We start from the raw sequence: 23,334 nt of genomic DNA, 5'->3' as shown, positions 1-23,334 counted from the left end.
CCTCTGCCATGTTGGCCTGGATCTCCCTTAGAGGCAGTAAGTGTTGATTTTGTAATGGGAGTACTTACTGCCTATCGAATCAAAAGCTGTGCTGGGTAAATTCATGTGGGCAATGTGACCAGTCCATCCTAAAATTCCTATCAGCCCTGACTGTTACGGAGAAGTTAAGAGGAAATAACAGTTTTTGCCTTGAATAAGAAGTATTCAGTTAGGACCAACATGGGTGTATTGTAGTGGAGTTACTCTTTGTCAAGAAGCAGAAGGATTAGGGAAAATGATAACAAGAAAAAAAATCCCATTATATTTATTGGCCAAGCAGCCTCCTATTACAGCAAAATACTTGTCTGTCTTGTGCTCCACTGTTATGTTTCTCATACCTCTGAGTGAAAACCAACTTTTATATTTTCTTGTCATGCAAGAAAAAGGGAACTATCATTGAAATGGAATGGCAGTAAATTTAAAGCAATAAAAGAAAGTATTATTCATGGAATACGTAATGATTCTGATAGACCTCACTGCTGTGTAACCTTAGTCCTATCCCATGGCTGGAATTGGATGGTTAAGTATTTTAATGATGATTAATAATAGCTTGAGTAAAGAAAGTAGAAATGAACATTGAGGATACACCCATCTCACGCTTCATGTCATAAGCCAGTGGAAAGGGATTCATTCTCCTCAACACCCTTAGCCTGGCTTTGTGGCTTTATATTTTGTGTGTCTTCTGTGCCATGGCTGACACTTCCTGAGAACCGGAGAACAGAGGTGTTGATGTTAGTGTCTCACCTTGGATCAGAAGTGCAGTTTGGAAGGAATTTTACTGATTGTCATCCCTTACCATGGTTCACATGTGGAACAGTCTGCAGCAAATGAACGGAATTCCTTTTAGATTAAACTGACATGCAAGGCGCTGTTCTAACGCTCTGCAGCTACTCACGGGCACTCAGTCCACAGGACCAGAATACGGCTAATTCAAAGTAAAATTCTCTGAAAATCCTTGTGCATAGTGTTGTCAGCACCAACAGAGCCTGTGCTCCCACTATTACATGCCACTTGCTAGCGCAGATACAGCTTACGTGGTCTCATTTAGGCTTCAGTTCTCTTCTCCTTCCCAGGGGTGATTTCATTGCTGTACTGCAAAAGTACTATATGCAGATATCGGTGCCAGCGAAGGGGGCCTAGAAAGTTCAAAAGCTTACCGAGTGCAGTGGAACCAAACAATCTATTTCTGTCTACTTGATGTGATGATTCCCCTTTTTCTGGAACAGGAGACTGTAATAGAAGGATGGCCGTATCTCTTAAGACAAAGTACCATCGAGCCCAGTATTCAATAGTGGCTTATTATGGAAAAGTATAAGATGGGGGAGGTGTTTAGTGATGCATCCCCAAAAGAGTCTCCTAGCTTCTAAGAATTTCTGTCTCATGAGTTTCCAGTAATGGCGCCTTTATATTTAACAGCCTATGATAACTTTCTCTCCTGTGATCTTGCCTAGTCTCTCCTTGGGTAAAGTTGTAGCATTTGCAACACCCTTTAACAAGGAATTCCCAAACTTAACTACATGCTGTCAGAAGAACTACATTTTGGTTGTTTTGAACCTGTCGCTTATTAGTCTTTTCTAATGCTCCATAGCTCTTGTGTTGGAAGAGATGGCAAATAAATGCTCCCAAACCACGTCCTCTATACCATTTGTGGTGTTTAAGAACTCATTCCTTTCTCTTGCAGGCAGGAAAAAATATAGTTTTGTAGCTTTTAGCTGTTATTAGCTGTTTGTTACTTGGGTTCATCACAAAAAAGCAGATTTTTTTTTTCCCTTATGTAATACAGCATAAGAATGTTCAGATCATGTGGCCCCGCATCCAGTTCATGACTGTGTGCAGTAATAGAAGCTTAAAGATGAATGCAAAGTTATCCTTTCTTCATATACTTCCAGTTACCAGTGGCTTAGGGATTTTCTAGGGCTGAGAAAGCATATTCGGCCACCATGCTAAACAGACTTTTTTTTTTTTTTTAAACTTTCTGTGGTGTCGGAAGCAGTGTGTCCACTCTACCCATGCAGTGGGCAGCTATAGTGTCACTCTCTCTGTGTTACTGGTCCCCTTTAAGGGCCTGTGGATTGATGCAGAGCTGTATGCTTTCCCTGCATATAATGGTAGGATTGAAATTTCTAGTAGTTGTGGGGCAATTCTAGTTCTCTGTTATTTTAGCAGAGATCACCATCCAAGTGCTGCTGTTGCCATCTGTATTGAAGCTGTAGTAATACCAGTCTCCACTACAGTAACGTTGCATTGGAATATCTCTGGGAGCATTAAAAAGGGAATAAATAACATGAGAAAATACATGCAAAACCCCCCTTATTAGTCCCCCTAACACTGATGTGAAAATACTCTTTCATGATAAATACATTTGAGAATATAACAAAAACATATTGGAGCTAGTAATCCCTCTGTGCTCTTTGTGCATGGCCGTCTGTATTAACGTGGACTTTGATCCAGATTATTTAGACAGATTGTAATCATCGACACAAGCTAGGGATTCAGGTGCTCTTTTGCTCCAAATACACTTCCTCTGGTGTGCACAACTGTTTTATTTTTGCAGGAGCAGCTCACAGCATGGGATTTCTTGTGTGGTATGGGAATTGGGTGCCAGTGAACATGGGCTAATATTCTGGGCTGTTATTCTCACAAAGGTGAAATTAATTTTCTATCCCAAAATTTGTGCAGAAGACCTCCTTGTATGACCCAGGAACAAGATAGCTGAATTTTAGTTTTCCCTCTTATCGAGAGAAGGCAGAAGAGACCATTTCTGGTGGAATATGGGGGGCCCCAGTGTTTCAATCTGATAGTCTCCATCAAATCTCACTGTGACCTGCAGTGCATTGCTTTGTTTTATCAGTTCCTTTATTTGTAAAGCTAGCTTTCAAATAATTGCTGTCTTACCTCCAACATGTATCCATATGAAGAATTAGCTCATATTTGTAAAGCAATTGAGGAAGAAAAGTGATGTTTTATTGCTACTTATCATTAATATGTTGTTATTGCTGTATCATTTTCTCTAATGACTCCCTAAAAGCCAAATGGCTTACTGAATAAATGAAAAATGGTCCATCTAGAACCAGACAAGCTGCTCAGTCCGTATGTTTAAAATACACCACTTATGGGCTGTGGAATGAATGTACTGAATTTTAGGTTTTATTAGTGGAGGTTTTGGTAGAGAAGAATTTCTCCCCTGGTTGTTAGAAAGGAGAATAAAACAAAACATTTCATGCCAATGAGGGGCTGAAATAATTTTCTTTTAATACACTTTAGGACAAGAAAGAGTGAGATTTGTGAGAAACATTAAGAAGCGTTTGTATAAGTGAATGAGAATAGTGTGTTTTGTCCAGTGTCAGACCTTCGTTCCAGCACTCGTATCATACGTGCTGTCACTCTGTTCTTGTGCCCACACCAAATGGCAGGCTAGATCTGCCCAGCCAGAAGCAGCTGGACAGCTGGTCTTTGTGAAGCCATTTGACTGTGTTCCATTACTAAACCTGAATATGCCAAGTCACCATCATTACGAAGAATGTAATCTCTTTGAATTTCTCTGAATGAAAAACCTGAGGCATTAGGGGAAGGATTAAAAAAAAAAAAAAAAAAAAAAATCTAGGTAGAGGTGACACAAGCCTTGTTAGGATTAGGCCTTAGTTGGTGGTGTGATCCACCTGGCAAGCTGTTTTGCATACATGCTGGGGACACCTGAAGAAGCTGCAGTGTGCACTTCTGCATGGCAGGCAGACAGGGAGAGCTGCCTCCTCTTCAGAGTGTTGATAGGGTTGTCCTCAGCTACCATGTATGGACATATTGGAGCTCAGTCCCTCACTTAACAAGACCAGTGCATCTCTGGATGGGTTTTTGGTTGTTCATTTAAATCTCCTTCTTGGTGTGCTTGACAGCGTCATTGCACTGGGCACCAATAGGCTCATTTTTCCTGCAGGTGTCTATCTTCCTGTTCCTTTCCAGAGCGGCTAGGATAAGAAGGACCTTAATTACAGAAGCAGTGAGGCAATGACCTGTTAGATGTTACTGAATCAGATTATAATTCTTTGCACTGGGTCTTGGGCATTGCCCAGCATGTAGGAAATTTAGGTAGAACTCAGCTTTTCAAAAAGAAAACTGCCTCACAAACTCATGACTTGGTAGAGAGACTGAATTAGAAAATTCTGGGTAGTGATGGGCTACTTTATGTAGTAGGGGGAGGCTTGATAGAAGCCAATGAATAAAGGACCCAGACAACTGCAAATCTGAAACCTAAGCAGTGAAGGTGACTATGACAAACTGTTCAATGAAGTTCTGGACTTTCCATCTCTGCAGCAATTCTTCAATTCACATCAATTCTTTCTCTAGCTAAAATAAGCTTTAACTGAACACAAATTTTTAGTCTGTAACTTACCATTTGTTGCATGTGTTATATGCAAGAAGGATGTATATGACCCAATGATCTCTTCCAGCTTTAGAATTCAGAGCAAAGTGATATGTCTGCTGAAATTGCATTCTACAAAATGAAACTCTTCTGTGGGAGAATAAAATCTTGTATTTGCTGGTAATGGTGGGCTTTTTTCTCCTTAAAGCTATGAAGAAATATTTATTTTATCTGTTTGATCCGAATCAGACAATTTGTGTTTTTGGAACTTGCTTAAAAGATCTTGATCTGAGTCAGCTCAATAAAACAATAAACTTAATTTCCCAATCAGAACATTTCAATACAGCATTGTAGTTGATTCCACTCTGTATTTAAAAAAAAAAAAAAAAGGAAAATTCAAATTCTTGTTTGTATTTAGAGAAAACAACACTGCAATGAGAGAATATTTTGTTCATTAAAATAGGCATTACTTCTGTATTTCTTCTTCCTTTGTTTTTAACTACAAAATCTAAGAAAAAACATAACATTTTGGAGAAGTGTTTTTAAAAGTGTATATGAAAATGTCCCAGTTGAACCTTCGCTATGAATGCTGTCACTGTTCTATCCCCCAAAAATCTATTTGATGTCTAAGAGCTTTGAGGCTGAGCCAATGTATCTGACTTCAATAAACTGATTTAGCCTAGCACGGTCACCTGGCGTAAATCTTCTTGTAGTCAGGAGGAATTTAATCATTTTTTTCTGCTTATTCTAGGGCTTTCAGCAGAAATTCTCCTTCCATAGTAAAGAGATTGTGGCCATCAGTTGTTCCTGGTGCAAGTTGGCGGTAAGTGAATAGTAGTCAGGGAATCTGGTAGCATTTTTCCGGGCTCTGAACCAGCTTTCCAGGTTCCCTCTCTGTGAATCACCCCCAGTTTTGCCAGTTCTGTTCCTTTTGTTCAAAGACACCATTAACTTCACCTGGCTGACACAAGTCCTCGAGAAGAATGTAGTCACTAGCTACCTCCCATCAACACCCTGCTGCTGCTAGCTTAGGAAGCCAAAGAACTCTTAATACATAGAGTGCATCAAACTAGGTTGTGGTCTTCAATTTGTGATCTGTGTAGAAGTGATTCGGGTTTTTGGAGGTTTTGATGTTTGGGGTTTTTTTTGTTTGTTTCATTTTTGGAGTTTTTTTTGGTGGTGTGGTGGTTTTTTTTTTGGTGGTTTTTTTTTTTTTTGGTAAGAAGGCATGGCTAGGGAAACGGATCTTTAGTTGCTAAAACTCCATGGTTTGAAGGGCTTGAAGACAGTGGAGTTGGGAACATTGCCCCAGTTTTTGTACCATCACCCTCTTCTCCATGCTTTCCCTTTGTCCTTGTCTTTCTTGGCCTCTTTATTGACTCTACTCTCTTCCTCTCTTCCAGTTTCACAATAAAGTCACCTGTTTCATGCTACATCACATTGAGGAGCCATGTTCCCTGGGGGCTCACGCTGCTGTCATTGTGCCTCCCACCTGGATCATTAAGGTGAAGAAACCTCAGGTAACTGCATGCTGATGTCTGTTTCTGAAGCTGTATGGCTGCGCAGGGCCAGCCTGGCTTCGCCGCTCGGAACTCCTTCACTAAGGCATGCTTGTTCAACCGTGTCTCTATCCCTGAAACCCAGCATACATCCATGGTGATTATGAACCTGTATCCTCCTGCCCCTCCATCCAGCCCTTCAGTAAGTTTCCCTATTTTGGATGATTAGCAACAAATGTGACTTCTGTTCTGAGCAAATTCAGCTTGGATTTGTTCCTGTAACTGTGGGTTCAATGAGCCTATGGCAAGAAATCCCCTCTGTTTTAGGCAGTCAAGCATGTTTCATTAAATAGAGCTGAGCAAATACAGGGAAAAACTGTTCACAAACATTCACTCGAATTGGAGTAAGAATTGGCTGTGGCTGGACTGGCGTTCCTCTGAATTTGCCATTAATGGACATTTAAACAATCATGTCTTATTTACATCAGTGCTTGCTGAATGTGAGCAGTCAGCCCACGTGCTCATTTAGTTGAAGGTAACAAGCATTAGACTTCAAAGCTTTGGTAATGGATGTGATATGTCTTGGAGACAATTGTTCACTGGTGAACACAAAGGGAGAAAAGGAATCCAGAAGAGAGCTGGCCAAAAATTAAAAGGGGATTCTCATCATGCAAGAAGTATTTTTTTTTTTTCTTTGAAAGTCTGTTTTCACTCAAGATAGACCTGAAAGAAACAGCCAAACACTGAACATATTGGGGAGCCAGAAATGCTGGGAAAAATTTTATTTCAGAAGCACTGAAACAAGTTGATGTTTGTTTGTTTGTTTTTTTCCCTGAAGTGAATAGTGTCCGGGATATTGAAACTTCACACTCGTGTTTTCTTGTAATTTTCCTCCATTCACAGGAATCCTGGTTTTATAGAGTAGGGATGTGTGGTTCTTAATGTTAGCGTGTCCGTCCTTGAGAAGTGACCCGGGGCTTTCTGACTCTGTGTCCTCGTTGCCAACAAGGATCCGAGAAGTTCAGGTTGTAGGCAAGACACTGAGACAAAATTAGTGCCATAAAACTGGAAAAAGGTCTAAGTTGTGACACTGCTCAGTTTTTAGTTCCAATCTAGGGATATGAATGTCAGATTTGTGCATGAGTAGCATTTCTAAAAAGCTGGATATTGAAGACGAGCTAGGGGGAAGGGGAAATATATGTATAGAGTAATCAAAAAGTCAGCTGAAGAGACCACTATTTCTCCTTTAGGTCCAGAGAGAGAAGGCAAGATTCCTAGCCGTCTCCACTCTGAGAAAAAAGGTTTCCTTGGCATATGTATTTTTTCCCTACGCTCTTATTTCTCTGCTAGTTTTACTCCAGCCTGCCTTAGAGAAATCTTTTTTTCCTCTCTTGAAGAATCTGTTTGAGTCCTTGGCAGAGACTTAATCTCCTTGGCTAATTTTCCACACCTATCTGGTACTTGATAGATGTATCAATGCCTGACCTGACTAAAAGAAGCCTTTCTTACATATTTTTAATTTTATTTTTTAACTTTTAGTAAAAAAAAAAAAAAAAAAATCAACACTTTTAACTTTCCTTTGATTTGGCACTTGGCCAAAGCAAGGCATCTTCCTTATTTTTAGAGAATTTTCTTTCTTGTCCATTATTTTTTCAGAAAAGTTCAAATAAAAAAATAAATCCAATCTAGCTAATTATAATTCATGGGAAAAATGCTTTTAAATGTTTAAAAGGTTTAAAATGTTACACTAAAAGAAAATATCTGTCAGCGTTGTATGCCTGAGTCATGAGCGGAGAGGAAGTACTTCAGTCCAATATTCCCTCTCCATCACATCTCAAGTCCTTGAAATTCATGGTCAGTAGCATGCAAAAACCTTATGTTGAGTAATTGAAGCATTAGATCAAAATGATATTTAGCACACCCAATGGGCATATTTCCATGAAACTTCTTAACAGCACCCATTGAGGTATTAGTTCTGGGGAATGCTTCCTTATTGCTGTAGAAAACACTGACGCATCTTTCAGATGTGTTTTCAGATTTTTTGGCAGAAGTCTTGTTTTCTTATTTATTATTTTTTTAGGAAATATTTTCTTCTCTCCTGCTGTTTCTGGCCAGCTCTCCTTCTGTGTATTATGACCCTCTTCACCCTATATGCATGTTTGGTAAACACTGTGAAATATTCACTGCATTCAGTCCACAGAATACAAACACAGTATTCACAAATTTTTGTAAATTCAGACAGTAAATAAATGTGAAACCAACAATCTGTTTTTTGCATATTCCACAATCAGAATAAATTTGGCCAGAAGCCTTTTTGTTATAAAATATTTCCTCAGCTCTAATTAACTACTAACATTGGTCACAGGCAACTCCTGAACTGAATTCCCTGCTCATATGAAACTGATTTTAGTGGTGCCTTCATCCTGTTTGTTGGTTGTTTGTTTTAAGCAAATAAGATGGCTTTTTGTAGCAAAACTGTGCCCTGATTTTTAGTTTTATTGCTACAAAAATGGTTTTCCATGCTTATTTTATACAACGTGGGTCACCACCTTTCAAATGTTGGGCTTGAATGAAGAGCACACTCCCCCTCTGATTACCACAAATGTTGTGGTAGTGAAGCATAATGGTATAATTGGTTAAGGACAAATCTCTGCTTACAACCTTCATTCTAAATGGGGAGCTATAGCTTCTTGCAAGCAATTGATTGCAAGATGAAGGATATTCAGAATGATTCAAATAGCTTTGGGATTGGTGGTAGCCCTGTATGTAATGACCCATTTACATGAATGGAAAACTCCCAATACCTATTCCACGTTATTCATAATGCGAGCCACTTCTGTAACTTCTTTACAGATTTCCAGTATTTCTGTAGTGCATTCGCAGTTCTTTGACACCAGCTCTGATTTCCTGGGGTTCAAATAAATTCCATCTCCTAGTTTGTGAAAGCAGGTCCTTCCTGTTGACTGGTGGTATTTTGTTATAGGTGAGGTTTGGTAACCCAAGTGGTGTTAGCTCTAGGAATGGACTTGCTATATGCTTATGTTGTGGGAGAAAAGTAGATAATGAGGATCTGGCTGATGTACTTACTGATTCAGTTTGTCTGGTGTTTGGGAAGGCAAAGGCAGTAACTGTAAAATTCCAAGTTTTTCCTGTTCAAGGTGAGTAAACATGGGGTTTTCTCCTCCTCCTTTGAGGACCTTGAAAAAGTGCTAGTGAATATTTATATTTCTGGGTTTATCTCTTTATTTCCTCAATCTCTGAGAGCAGCTGGCTTGTCCGATGGTGGTTTGTGAGCAGTCAGAGGATGGTCAAGATTGACCTTCCCAGAGGCTGTTCATTATTTAAGTCATTTGAAGCCCAGTGTGTTAAAAGCCTTTGAAAATGAAGGCTGAAATGTTGTAAAGGAAAATGTTGAAAGGATTCATTGGATTTGCTTGACATAGTCTATGGCCCTCGCACCACCCAACACCACCATACAAGGAAGACTCCAATTCTTCTGTTCATCTAGCTAAGCTTGCTGAGAACTATAGTGACGATGCAATAATACCAAAAATCTCTTTTTGAAGATGACCAAACTGAGATCCACAAAGGAGAGGTTTCCTCTCTAGAGGCAAGTTAGGATTTACATATGGTACCCATTTTTAAAGGTATGCTTTGCTATAAGGTACTTTGCTGAATAACATTACATGTTTATAAAACACTCATCAACTTGTTATGTGGACAAGGTAGTATGCATCCATTTCTTCAGTTCAATGTGCAAAGACGGATGATTACTCTTGGCTGTTGTTCTTCTGCATGTTTGCAAAGAGAACCTGCATATGTTTAAGCAGCTTTTTTGCCTTTCATTTGCTATGGACATGCAGTTGCAATCATCGTAGCAAAGCTTTAGGTTATCTTAACACTACAGGTGAAAAAAAAAAGGTGAAATAACATGGCTGTGATATAGCATACTTTTAGTGCCTTTCTGAGTGTGGAAATGAAAATTTTTATAATCATGAATGGAGGCTTAGACTAAAACTGTTTCTCTAATATAGTTGTATGCCTCTTCCCACCCCACCTATAGGCAAAAAAAAGAGATATGTTATAATGGGATTTAACGAAAACTACATTTAAACATTCTTTAAATTATTCTTTTAAAATTAGTTAGGATTTTACTGAACTGTCTTTGCCCTTTCCAGAAGAAAGCCACTGGACTTAGGTCCATCCATTGTGAAGGCAGAATCAAAAGTACAGCTCTTCTTCCAGAGATACAGTTAAGTACTTGCCTAGTATAACACCTAACTTGAGTTACAGACTACAATTTTCCAGCAGAAGTCACTGAAGTGCAGTGAAAGGATAAGTATTTTGAATTTTACATCTGGAGAGTCTGAAGCACTGGCAAAAGGCTTGATATGCCCCTGACCTTTCAGCAGACCACTAGCAAGACTGCAGGTAGACTAGATATCTTCTCTCTGTCCTGTGTTTTGCCTCACTCCAGGGAGAATCCTTCAGCAGAGAAATCCTTAGGAACTAGACTGAGACCCTCATGGGAGGCAGCTTTGAGAGTAATGTCTTGTACCTTTATATTGACATAAGACTGTTTACAGTCAATCTGTCTATTGTGGTAGGGCAGTGAAGAACCACGCAGGAGATATTGCCGATGCGTTTTCGTAGTCAGTGCAGTCTTTGTGGTTTATTATGCTTTCAAGATCACTTTGTATCAGACTAGGTATCCCAAAATATAGTCTGAAAGGGCAAACGTCCTCCTCTGCAGAGCCATCTTGTCTTCAGTATTTTCAGTAACCAACAAGGCACAACTATATCCTGGTCCACAAGGAGTGTTGAGAGAGGTGACAAAAATCTTGAGACCTTGTGCTCTGTGGCAGGCTTCTCTTGGTCTGGGTGAAAAAGGAAAATGTCTTTAGGTATTTGAGTTAGGTAGCTGTTAGTTTTTCTTAACTTCTCAGAGATGTGGAAATATTAGCTTCCATATCTGGTGTGTTTTACTGACGTCTTGAAATTCTGGAATCGGTTGTTAGGTATTAAATAGAATCTAGTAGCTGTTCTTGTTAATGTTGGTTAGCAAGCAGGATTAAGACATCACTGCTTACAGATGTGATAATCTCTAGTCATTGGCTTTTTTCATTACTGGTACACTTTTGAATAAGGTCAAGACAGAAATGAACTTTTGGATGAGCTGAGTGGATCTTGTTCCCCATTTGAAGCCAGAAAAAAAAAATCAATAAACTTTCCTCTAATTCCCTGTGTTACTTAATTTCCTGGTGAAAGCTGGATTAAGAGTTGAAATACTGAGAAAATATTTACAGTATTTACTATAACACAAAATTTCGATCCTATGGAAAGGGATAGGATATCCTGCAGGTATGACTTCAGTTACTGAATTAAAATAATTAGAAAAAAATAAGAAAAAAAATCCCCTTTTTAAACTGTTCTTATCACACCAGAATACTTTTGTGTTCAACAACTTTGAGCAGGCTATTGCCAGCCTCGAGAATAAATTTGATGCTAGTTCTATTTTAATAGGTTCTGCAAAACTACAAGCAGTTTTATAGTTTGGCTTTTTTTCTATGTAATTAAGTGATACTCTTATTTAAAAACAAAGAAAACAAAAAACCCACAAACACCCCTTGCCCCATCCTTAAATATTGAAAATTCAGTTTGTTCCTTAGCAGGTGATTACACAAGTCTCTTGATAGGCTGGAACTGACGGCACAGTGCCAGCATCATACACCATGGTGGCCTACGTTATGTTGAGTCAGAATGGTTGCCAGAGCTAAAACTTGTTGTTTTCTTTCCTAAAAAAAACATGAAAAATATCTCATTTATCATGTTTTTTTATTACATCTTTATGCAGGTGGTCTCCATACCAGGAGACGAGCCTGATTGGGCAGGAGACTGGAGCCCCGAAGGGGAAACGGGCGTCTCCTACCCCTATTGGGAGGGTTGGCAGGTACAACATGTGGTGTTATGTGAGTCTATGGGAGCATCTGATCTTTTTCCCCCCTCACAGCGTGGGAAAGTTTCCAGTTCCAAAGCACCAGTCTGGTCTCCGTGTGTGGCTTTCTCCATAAACGGTGGTGTGGAAGTGTAAAGCATGCAGCGCATGTAATTTAAATCTCGAGCATGTGCCAGATACTCTTATCATTCTCCAAGTGGACATGCATGGAAGAGCTTCGTAAAGGGGCTCTGTCTGGGCCTGTCTTCTAAATTTTGTTTTGCTTTTCATGTATTCTTTTTTCTTTTGATGTAGAACTCATTAAAGACTTCAACACGGCGAAAGAAGAGAACATCTTTTAAAAGAAAAGCCAGCAAAAGAGGCAATGAAGTAGGTATTCAAGTGGTTTGGAAATCAGGGTCCTTTTGTTTAAATGTCTAAATACAGACTTTAAAGTTTTGTTTTTTCTACTGCAGTGTTTAATTTTTATTCCCCCCACTGAAAAATTCCATGTTATTGAATTGGTTGTGGGAATAAATCAGTTTTGATAAAACTTGCATGAGAAGTTTTATTTCCTGAGTTGATTTTTCACAAAACAACATACCAGACTCCAGAAGGACCAGCAGCCTGATGAAACAGCATTCCCTTGGGATGTAAGAGACTTGGCTCATGGGATGTTAAACTGGGGTTGTGAAATTCATGGTGAGTGCATTGACACAAGGGTCTGGTCCGATTTGAGGGTATCTCCCTCAAGAGTTCTTATATTGGAAATATTCTGCTTGTGTGAAAATTGGCACTGGACCACAGAGAGAGAGAAAATAGATGAATGGTTTGGTTTATCACATAACTTATAGAAGACTGTGTTTTCAGATCCTGCCTAGTGGTTTATTTATGTAGATGAACAACAGCCTCACAGGGAGAAGTGGAGGGACACTCATCTCATAGCCAGAGCTCTCTGGTTAAGGTCCTCACTTGGGTGGTGGGACAACTGCAAACCAGAAACTTGAATCTGTGCCTGCCACAGCCCAGGGGGGTGTCCTAACTACTGGAGTCTCTAGTGTCCTGCAGGTGTAGGGAGTAGCAAGGCAAATGGCTTCTTCATTGACATGTCATGTTTGGCCTGTGGCAATTGTTCAAAGGTGGGAGGGCCGGCAAGGCCAAGAAATCAAAAGCAGATCATCTGCAACTGAGTGCTGATACAACTTGTCTGTTAGATGGGAGTAATGAAATAAGTAGTTTATGTCATTCTATTTTCCACTGGAAAATTGTTCCTATTAGAAATAGCACTTTATATGACACATTATTAGTGCTGTGTGAATAATTGTTTTTTTGGGAAATAACATTGAGTAACAATTTAAAATAATTTTGTGCTGGCCTGAAGTAGGGTTTGGTTTTTTTCCCCTTTTATCTTCTTACTCAGTTGTCTCAGCTGGATAAATTAGTCTCAGATAAGCACCACATTCACATGGCTGTACTGGTTCCAGTACCTGAGGTAGTTCTGTCAGAGTTAGGTTTGGTCTCCTGCATGTGTTATGCCGTGGAAACACATACAGCTTGTACTAAAGTTGTTCTTGCTTCTGTTTCTCAGGATAACAAAGGTCGGCCATTTGTGATAAAGCCTATCTCCTCTCCACTCATGAAGCCGCTACTGGTTTTTGTCAATCCAAAAAGTGGAGGGAATCAGGTAAGAACATCATCTGGATCCAGGTCACAAATTTTTAGTTTAGCAACAGTGTTTCTGCAAATTAGAGTAGTTTTATTCTCATTTAGATATTAATATATATTTATATAGAGAATATAAAACGAAACTGCTAAGACTTGGATTCAAAACAAAGAAAAAATTTGGCCTTTCTCACAGTGTGTAATTCATCTGCAAAACTCCTTGCTGTAGGATTCTGTGGATGCTAAAAATTTACATGGGCTGAAGGAGAGATTTAGAAGACGAAATCCTGAAGGTTACCAAAGTCCTGGACCCCTCCTCTGTCTCAAGAGTTCTATGAACTCCAAATAGCTGAGGCTGGAGAATACCTACAGCAAACATCCCATTTATTTTCTCTGTTCTTATTCTTTTTCCTAGGCATTTTGACTACTATTCTTGGTTCTTCACTTAGGGGAAAGTGTCAGACAGGAGAACAATAGCTCAGAAGGGGTAGCTATCAAAAATTCCTGACTGGCACCCCCTAGGCTATGTCTGAAATGCATTCTTGCATTACTTGAAAATACAAGTGGGCCCCATGGGGTCCTTAGCGCTCTTCCGCTAGTAAGACACCCTGCCACTTTGTGTCTGGGCAGAACAAAAACGAAGGGAAAAGAGTGTCTGGAATATGAACCCAATTCAATATGAATTGAGAAGTTAGAAATTATATCTGTAGGTGATGGGCTGGCCATACTGTACCAAGTGAGGGAACATTGGTGCAACTGTAGTTCAGGGTCCTTGGCTCCTGCTTCATTAGGTGTTAGAGGGCTACAGTTATGAGTGTTCATGGTGGTGATGGTGGAGGTCAGAGTAGTGTCATTGCTTGGATGTTGTGCAGGACACTGTTCAATGTGATGGTGACTTTGCCCATAAGCTTGTTCAACTTCTTGCTGTCATGGATGGCCGAGAGTGGTGTAGGATAACAGAAATTTCTTTTTGCAGGTGGTGAGAGGTAGGAGAACAGGTTTCTGTGGAAGATGAACCTTTGGTGTAACCTTGAATATCTGTTCTTATGAACTGTTAATGATCTGTGTTGTAAAATTTAGTCTATATGTATACATGTTCACCCCGCCTAGATTGGTGGCTCTATTTTATAGAGCAGTCATCTGCTGTGCCACTTCCTAGTTTGTCTTTTTCTTGGTTTATGTTTTCTTTGTAAAGCAATCCAAATATAGTGAATATTTAACACTATTATTTCTAATAATCACAAAGCTATTCATAATTTCTCTTTGATTTTTCTCGTTTCCCAGGGCACCAAGGTTCTCCAAACGTTTATGTGGTATTTGAATCCACGCCAGGTCTTTGATCTCTCTCAGGAAGGGCCAAGAGATGCGTAAGTTCTCAAGCCTTCAGTGCTGCAGACCATAATTCTTCTCTTATCAGGAAAGCAGTCAAATGTCTAACTTGGGTAGATCGGTAGACTGTGCATTGGGTGTGTCCAGGTTTTGGTAGTCGTGGTGGGGCAGGCTGCAGTGGTGGCTTCTGTGACAAGAGGTAAGGAGCTGCCCCTGTGTCAGACAGCCAGGTCCAGACGGCTCCAAGACGGACCCGCTGGTCAGGCACCAATGGTGCCTGACCATTTCCTGGTGTCTGAGCATTGCAATGGGGTGAAGCTGCCTCCAGATTTCCATACATGACAGCAGCACTGGAAGTACCTCTACTTGCTGAGTAACTAATTTGGCTTCTCTAGGCAATAGCTGTGAGCCTCTTCCAGGGGATGGAGGACCTGTCTTTAAAGGCGTGATTCTCACTGCTAAGGGTTAAGAGACTATCCTGTGGCATTTCAGATAGGGAAACTTGCTTCAATTAGGCAGCGCAAAAATAGAGTAATCATGTAAAATCAAATATTTACCTATATAAGAATGGTCCACATATTTGCTATTCATACTTCTAGAGCACCCAAGCCTTTTTTCCTGCTCAAACACCCCCACTGCTGCTCTCCTCGTGATGTACAGAAGCTTTAAAGTATGCATACGTTTTTCAGAGCTGTGTAATGGAGTTAAAGGAGGATTAGGTCCTCTGGTCACTCAGCTCTCTACTTGTGAATGTACCCCCTCCATTGGGAGATATTTCATTATGCCTTTCTTTCATGCAGCTGAAGGAACAAGTCTACAACGGGTGCTTTTTTTGGTTTTCCTGGTTGTATCTTAGATCAGATATCCAGAGAAAGAGCTCTGTTTAGATGTTATTGCTTTCTGTGGTGTTAAAGAAATAGTTACCAGCTGAAGGAGCTGTCATGTCCTACATGTGTCAGAAACAGTGGCTCAGCAAATCCTGATGAGGAAAATTAAATTTTGTTTAAAAACCTCAATGTTTATATTTGTTTGCTTTAAGGTAATACAAAAATGGAAGATTTTTGTTATGCTTACAGACAACATGAGAATCTGGCCTTTCAGATTTAGCATGGGAACATGCGTAACTGATCACATACTTTTCCAGAGGTGCTGCTTAACCATGGAGGAAGGCCCCCTTTCACATCCTAGTGGTTTTGTGTGTGTGTGTGTGAAGGTGTGAAGTGAGCCACAGGGCTCAGGCTGGAGCGGGGCAGATGCTGCCTGCCTCCACCTACACCTTTATTTTTCTGCCTCCACCCACACCTTTAGTCATGAATATTGGAAGATGCAATAAGTGGTGGTTAAACTGTCAAAGTGCATAGAAAGTGCCTGTGTCATTGCTCTGACTTCTTTTTTTTTTTTTTTTTTTTTTTTTCCCCCTCTTTTCTCCCTTTATGTCCCCTGGCCAGGCTGGAGCTGTACAGAAAAGTGCCAAACTTGCGGATCCTGGCCTGCGGCGGGGATGGGACGGTAGGTGGCTGGTGCCTGGCAGCCCTGTGCTCTTTGCCAAGAGAATAAATTCCTCACAGTTGTGGGATTCCCACCTTGTGATGGCTGGAGAGTCAGATAATGTACCTTACGCTTGTGAAATTTACTCTTAAAACTTTGTGTGGCCTGGCCTGTGGAGTGATGGGGCCAGATCCTAATGACCAAGATCTGCTTTATGCACAAAGATTTGGTACAGCTCAAAAAAAAAACAACCAAAGACTAACTTTGCTGGCCTCCTCTCACTTTTTGCACAGGTCTGAGGGTCTAGTAGGTTAAGTCACAGTCTGGGGGCCACTATATCTGAATTTCTGCACCTTCCTGCTATCGTCTCCATGATGTCTGAGCACAGTCAAACAGCGTCTCCTCTGTGCTTAAAGAAAGTGAGCTTCCCCACTTTCTTTACAAAGCATCTGTAAGGAAGGATATTGCGTTGGTCATACTACTACCCTGGGATCTGGCAGGTCCAGGGTCAATATTTTTTCTTTGCTGAACTTCTGTGTGCTCTTGGATAAGCGAAAAGGGTCAGATCTTTACAGGATTTAGGCGCTTTGAGTTGGAGACAGACTCTGTGGTTTGGGGCCTGGAGGCCGAGAGTGGTAATGGAGGCATTGCAACTGCATAACTCTTTCCAGTACGTAGGAATATTGTAAATCTCAGTCTGTGCCACTGAGTGCTTAAATACTGTTGAAAAACTGACCTTTAATTACTGCGAAGATCAGTTCCCTAAACAAGCACTTGATAATAGTTGTAACCGTAAGTATGGTAAAGAAAATGCATTACTGGTTGCAAGGTGCAATGGCTGGCCAGGATAGATGTATGTAGACATTTAAGGCATGGGGAGGCTTTTTTTTTTTGGCCTTTTTTTTAATTTTTTGTTTGGTTTTGTAGTGAGCTGAACCAAACCTCAACACATCCCTGTTTGAACTTCTGGGGGAACTTTCTGTTCAGCTTTTAAAATGGTAGCTGTACGCTTATTAATACCAGTGCTTCCTCTGCAAGAGTGAAGAAAATACGTGATTTGACTACTGTTTTGCTGGTACCTGGGGCAATAAGATACTACTGAATTGTGAATGTTTCTGAAGAAACCTGCAAGGCATCGCTTTAGCAGGAGACATAGCTGCAAAAAAGAGTTTCAATCTGTTTCTGAAATATTTTGCAGCTTCCATCTGAGGAAGCCAATATTTTGTTGGGGGGAGGGGGGGTTATTCATCCTGAAAGTATTAAAATAGAAATAAATGCAACTACATTTGAGTCTGACCATCCTTTGTTTTCCCTTTGCTGAGCAGTAGAAGCGACAGGTGGCAGCACCTTCTCATTAGTATGAGCAGCACTCTGCTATTAACTTTGCTGCTCAGTTTGAAGCAAATTAATATCTAGTTATTCCCAAAGCCATTACATCTAGAAATGAAAAATCTGGCTCAAATGGACTTAGTGAATATTCAATGAGACCAGATGTTACCTTTCATTATTGAGGTGAAACAGAACTTATTGTAACTTTTCCATCATTGCTGCTTGCTGTTCCTTTCCAGGGCATAAGTGGAAAGCTTTGCTTTCAAAGCAGTCAGGAGCTTTCTGTTTACAGGGAAATGATAGTCTTTGTCATCCTTGATTGTAAAACTAATGTGCAAGGTTTAGAAATGACCTCAAGTTAAATAGCAATGTTGTACTTATAAATTAGTAATTTGAAGTTTCTGTTAAAAGCATTTACAAAAGTGGTGGGGATTGTAATGCTACCAGCACCAGTGAGAGACCGAGGCACAGATATATGGATTAAGTTATTGGCAATGACAAAGGGCTAATGACAAAAGACTCTAAGAACTCCTGGACTTGGTGAAGTTACATTGGGACCCTTTATTCTGCCTCCTGTTATCAATATTGAAGGATAGATTTTTGAAAAGTAGAGGATTATATATCTCTGAAAATTTCTTAATGACTGTACTTAGTCCTACCATGATGACTATGATAGACCTAAGTATCTTTGGTGACATCCAAGTTCATGAGAGTTGTAAATGGTTCAGATGACTGTTGTCAGACAATGAGCCCTAATGTGGATTCACATCCCAGGTGAATGCTTTAATTATTGTACAGTTGGTTATGATAAATAACTGTCTGATAAATGCTGTTTATACTTAATTAAATTTCTTCAAGATACTTTGAGAAAGACATACCCTAGAATATCAAATAGGGTGGCGGTTGCTATATCTATCAGGCTACCCTATCTCCAGTCCTTCAAATTCCAACGGTGGTACCCATAACATAACCCATGTTGTGCTAGGTACCTTTCGTGAAGCTCCAGTTTCATCCCAGTTTGGGGTAAGAATATATTTGAAATCATAGCAATGGGGAGTTAGGGATTTTTCCTCCTCCTATAGTTGGGGGGGAAAAAAATCCTGTTCAGACACAGTCCCGATTTCAGTTTTATGTCATATTTAAAAGTTCACATTTCTGGTAGAGACTGCATCTTTGAACGCTGGTGTCAGGAAAAAAAAAAGGGATCAAAATTTATCTTATGTTTATTTTTTTCTTAATTCTTTAATTATAAATGCAGCACAGGTTCTTTCACATTATAATTATTTTTTTTGTAAAGATGAGAAATAGTTTAAGAAATAGCCCTATTTTCTTGAAGAAAGAATTTCAGTCAAAAAGTTTCAGCAACTCTTTTTTACTGCCTTGGAAATTACCATTTGATGTAAACAAAATATTTTGCAGTAAAAGTTTTATGTAGTCTGGAACAGGGACTGGAGAGAGAAACAGCTCTTCTAAAATAACCAGTAACTTATGATACAGAAGAGTCAGATTCATTGTTCCAACCCAAAGTCTTCAACCCTGAGCATTACAGTTTGTTATTCTAGTCTTTTAGTCTCTATTTATATACGTGTGTATGTATGACTAGAATATATATGGTTTATGCTTTGCAATGATTGAAATGAGAGATGCTCAGCAAGAAGGGCACTTGTTTGAGGAATGGGAGACCTGTGGGCAAGTCCATGCTTGACTTGATCTGGACCCTCTGTTCCAGTTCCAGGACATGTTCTGAGATACTGTGCTGTTTTAACGTGTCTCTCATATTTTCTTTCATGACAGCATAAGGGCACTCTTAAAAAAAAATGTCCTGAATCATCCATATTATTCTTCACTCATTTTTACATACAGTATTTTTTTGACCAACAGTTAGGCAACCTTGGCCAGCTGTAATTTTATGTGTTTTCATTTCCTGCTTAAAAAACAGCAGCTTATGTGCTCCCTTTCCTTAGTAACTCTGTGTACAGTGTTTACATCCCACTGCTTCTGATGCAAGGGAGCTTCACAAACACTGCTGTACCTGTTCTCTGAAAGGTGAAACCTCAGTTGAGGCAGTTGCAGAGTTAAATTTCAGACATCCTCGTTTTTCCCTCTCCTTTTTGTTTTACTCGATCTTCTCTGTAAAGGGGATATGATCAAAATATGTCTCTTTCCTTTTTCACATCCTTTTTAATCTTCCTAACAATCCTCTGCACTTCCTGTTTTGTAGGTGGGCTGGATCCTCTCCATCCTCGATGAGCTGCAACTCAGCCCCCCACCTCCTGTGGCTGTCCTTCCGCTTGGCACTGGGAATGACCTTGCCCGCACCCTCAACTGGGGTGGGGTAAGCACTGGCTGGGGTACCTTTATGCGCGGGCTCTCAACTTGCTGGTCTGATTTAGCTGTGTAGTTGGGTGCAACTTCATTTTGGCTAAAAAAAGCAGGCAGGGCTGTGTCCAAGGTCTGCTTCAGTGAGGCACAATAGCTCAGTTCAATTTCCAGTCTGGGATCTTGAGTTACTAATGCTGTAGTTGTTGTAATAAAAGTGTACATAGATGTATCTGTCCGGTATTTCGGGCCAAGTAATGATGAGGGTATGCAGGCTTCTAATTTAAGTATAGTTTAAACTTTATTTCTCGGTGTTTATCCTTAACTACACCACTGGAGTTACTCCAGGCAAGGCAAACACATTTTGAGTTCCTCTCCTTGTGGTCTTACTTTGCCTACTCAAGACTTGTATGCCTCAGCAACGGCTTGTTAAAATGCTTGGTATATGAAAATTTAGCAATGTTTTGAGGTGTTCTTAGGAACATTTGATCTGGCCTCTATGAAAGGAGGGAAGTCTGCCAGGTAATTGGTGAGTGACTTGCTTTGCTTTCACTACCCATGGCTGATACTCTGATGACACTCTCTCTGCTGTCAGGGTTATACAGACGAGCCAGTGTCCAAGATCCTGTGCCATGTAGAAGATGGGACCATTGTACAGTTGGACCGCTGGAATCTCCAGGTTGAGCGCAACCCTGATTTGCCACAGGACGAGCTGGAGGATGGGGCACGTAAGGTTAGAGCCTTCTTTTTCCCAGGGAGACTATAGGATGCTTAAGAGCATCTTTGGGTTGCACCATAAGATGCGTGAGTGGGGAGGCTCTAAAACTTTCTAATTGTCTAGTTGCATCTCTTCCTTTTGCTTTTTCATGTGTCAGTGCTTCCAGAGGTGTGTGAAATGTAATACATCCCAGCCATTTATTTGTTTTAAGTCTCAGACACTGACAATTTATCTCAAGAATGAAGTCCTGGCAAAATACCTGGCATCTTATCTGAAAGGTCATTGTTGCGTGTTTTTTTTTCTCTAGTTAACCTGGGGTGGCAGGAGAATTAACCTTGTGACCACCATCCATTCCTAAATTAAAGATATAAGGCTAAAAAAAGGATGTAGAATTCTATTCTTTTGGATTTTGCTAATAAATACCAACTGTTTCCTATTTTACACCAAGGAGTAGTGTATTTTTGTGTTTAACTTCTTTGTGTGTGGGTCTCCATATGATCTTGATAGTTGAAGAATGAGGAAATCTTCGTGAGGGGATCACGCTTATAGTAATGTATCATTTGGAGTGGAGAAGTTGGAAGTGTTATAATTAAAAAAAATAATTGTGAACCATTTTCCTCTTCTCAGTTATAATTTCCATCTTATTTATCAGATGCTACTGTTCTCTTACCACATGCTGGGCATGTGTAGTGGTGAAGAGGCCAGATGTGTGCTTCCCTGCCTCATGCATCCTCAATAGAATTAGGGCTTCTCGTCTGGGACTTGCATTGCTCCTGGTTTTACTTGAAGCAGGAAGGACACAGCTTGAGTTTCATTTGCCATGTTGAGCTTCAAGTGACAGCAATTAGGAAAACCTTTGTATTGACAAAGTGGAGCAGCATTATGGGAAATCTCAATGACAACATAAGGAACCCTTTGATGTGTTTACAAAGATATGTATATGATCATAAAGTACATAGATATGTTTGTGTTCTTGAGGCTTTTTTATCTGATCATCTTCCACAAGCCATTACTAACCTTCTGCATGCATTTCCCTAATGTGTTCCACTTTCTTCTTCTTGAGTTTTCAAGAGATGGCAGATTTAAAGTAGTTAATTCCTAGTGTGTCACGGAATGTTTCATTCATGTTATTTTTACATGTCTTTTTATTATCCAATTACAGCTTCCACTCAGTGTCTTCAATAATTACTTTAGCCTTGGATTTGATGCACATGTTACACTGGAGTTCCATGAATCTAGAGGTAATATGAACTTTTTATTTCCTTAGCCTTGGGAATGGGCAGTTATTTTATGAATTACAAATGGAGTTGAATTTAGCATTCTGTTTTTATAATTCAGAAGGAAAGCTGGAACATAAAAACCCAAGATACAGACGCAACTAGGAAGGAAGTTATCGTATCATGAATTTCCAAGGGACTTAATGATTTAAAAATTCAAAAAGTACAAGAGAAAATGGCATTCATTTGAGAAAAAAGGCTAAAGGGGGAGCTTTTCAAAGTGTTGTTTTTGTTTGTTTTTTCTTTTTTTTTTATCTTCTAATGGGGATACCAAGTACAGATATAAAGGAAGTGTATACTGATGCAGAAGTGTCAGAATAAGAGCAGAAAGAAAAACAAATGCAAGTCAAGTGCCAGTTTTCCCTCCAGCGTGGAGGTGGTGGGAAGAGAAAAGCTGAGAGGCTGTGGAAGTAGCAGGGTAGAAGGAGGATAATTCTGCTCTCAAACTGAACAGCTGTTACCTATGGATGAGTATAGCATATCATTGGACTTGGTAGAGATCCAGGGTGTCTCTATGCAAGTGAAACGTTTTAATGAAGTCCGAAAAACTGTCAGGAATGTGAGCTGTTGTAGCATCTTATTTGTCCCCTTGCTGATGGCAGTTACACCACCCTATACAGATCCAAATGTGGCTTAACAGGTGCGCTTTGGACTGATGTGAACTGCTCTATTTATATGGTTTTGCCAAGCATACTTACATAAACAAACCTCTTTCAATTGTCTCTGTTTAGCTTTTTGGTCATTTCAGCTTCATATGCAGGTGTGGGTTTTTTTCTGAACGACAACCTCCTCTTATCTTCACTTTCATACTATAAGAGTGTCATTTCAAGATGAAAAGATAGCACTCTAATGCCATGCTAAATAAAGATCAGGATACCTGATGGAATGAGCTAATGCATATTTAACAATGTTTAAGACTGCTTCAAGCTTTAGGAATAATAATGAGGGGCCACAAAAGGGCACAGGAATGAAATGATGACAGCTGTATGCATTTTTTTTATGAATGCGTATCACTATGCATTGCTAATGTGACTGTGAATATACCATATAGATGAAATGCATGGCTACTTTCTCACTTAATGGAGGCATTACTTAATAATGAAGTAATGGAGCCCTATAAAGAATGGATGTTATTCTAGAGATGCCAGTGTTTTAAAAATTTACATGGGTGAAAAAATACTTGGCAGAGCAAGCTGTGTGTCTGTGAGCGGGTACGTGTGGCCAGGAGAGCTTTTCATAGCACAAGTTTCTACTCTTACAAGTCATTGCTGCTGGTGTCTTCCTTACCCTCTCAAATGCTAAAATATACAAATGAGCCCTATGAGTTTTAGTAGAGAAAAGCTTGCAGCCTTGGAGGTGTTGCTGGTGTGGGGGTTTTATTG

General features: G+C 39.9%; 2 protein-coding genes across 5 annotated transcripts in view; both read left to right on the top strand.

Annotated features, from left to right (window-relative positions):
• LOC128908235 (diacylglycerol kinase iota-like) overlaps positions 1 to 1,331 on the top strand; it is a 59,590-nt gene extending 58,259 nt beyond the window's left edge. The window contains exon 7 of the mRNA XM_054198025.1: positions 1,266 to 1,331. Within this exon, the coding sequence (XP_054054000.1) occupies positions 1,266 to 1,331 (66 nt within the window). The remainder of the gene's footprint in view (positions 1 to 1,265) is intronic.
• Positions 1,332 to 5,799: 4,468 nt separating this feature from the next.
• Positions 5,800 to 23,334, top strand: part of DGKI (diacylglycerol kinase iota) — a 110,631-nt gene continuing 93,096 nt past the window's right edge. For all 4 annotated transcript variants that reach the window (XM_054211178.1, XM_054211163.1, XM_054211161.1 and 1 more), the window contains exons 1-8: positions 5,800 to 5,916; positions 12,146 to 12,232; positions 13,419 to 13,514; positions 14,777 to 14,859; positions 16,270 to 16,330; positions 19,860 to 19,973; positions 20,553 to 20,690; positions 21,838 to 21,916. In XM_054211178.1, coding sequence (XP_054067153.1) covers positions 5,824 to 5,916; positions 12,146 to 12,232; positions 13,419 to 13,514; positions 14,777 to 14,859; positions 16,270 to 16,330; positions 19,860 to 19,973; positions 20,553 to 20,690; positions 21,838 to 21,916 — 751 coding nt within the window. In that variant the 5' untranslated portion in view covers positions 5,800 to 5,823. The remainder of the gene's footprint in view (positions 5,917 to 12,145; positions 12,233 to 13,418; positions 13,515 to 14,776; positions 14,860 to 16,269; positions 16,331 to 19,859; positions 19,974 to 20,552; positions 20,691 to 21,837; positions 21,917 to 23,334) is intronic.

This window comes from Rissa tridactyla, chromosome 1 (genome assembly GCF_028500815.1).
Source record: "Rissa tridactyla isolate bRisTri1 chromosome 1, bRisTri1.patW.cur.20221130, whole genome shotgun sequence".
Taxonomy (NCBI): Eukaryota; Metazoa; Chordata; class Aves; order Charadriiformes; family Laridae; genus Rissa; species Rissa tridactyla.
This window is presented reverse-complemented; position numbering and strand designations above follow the sequence as displayed.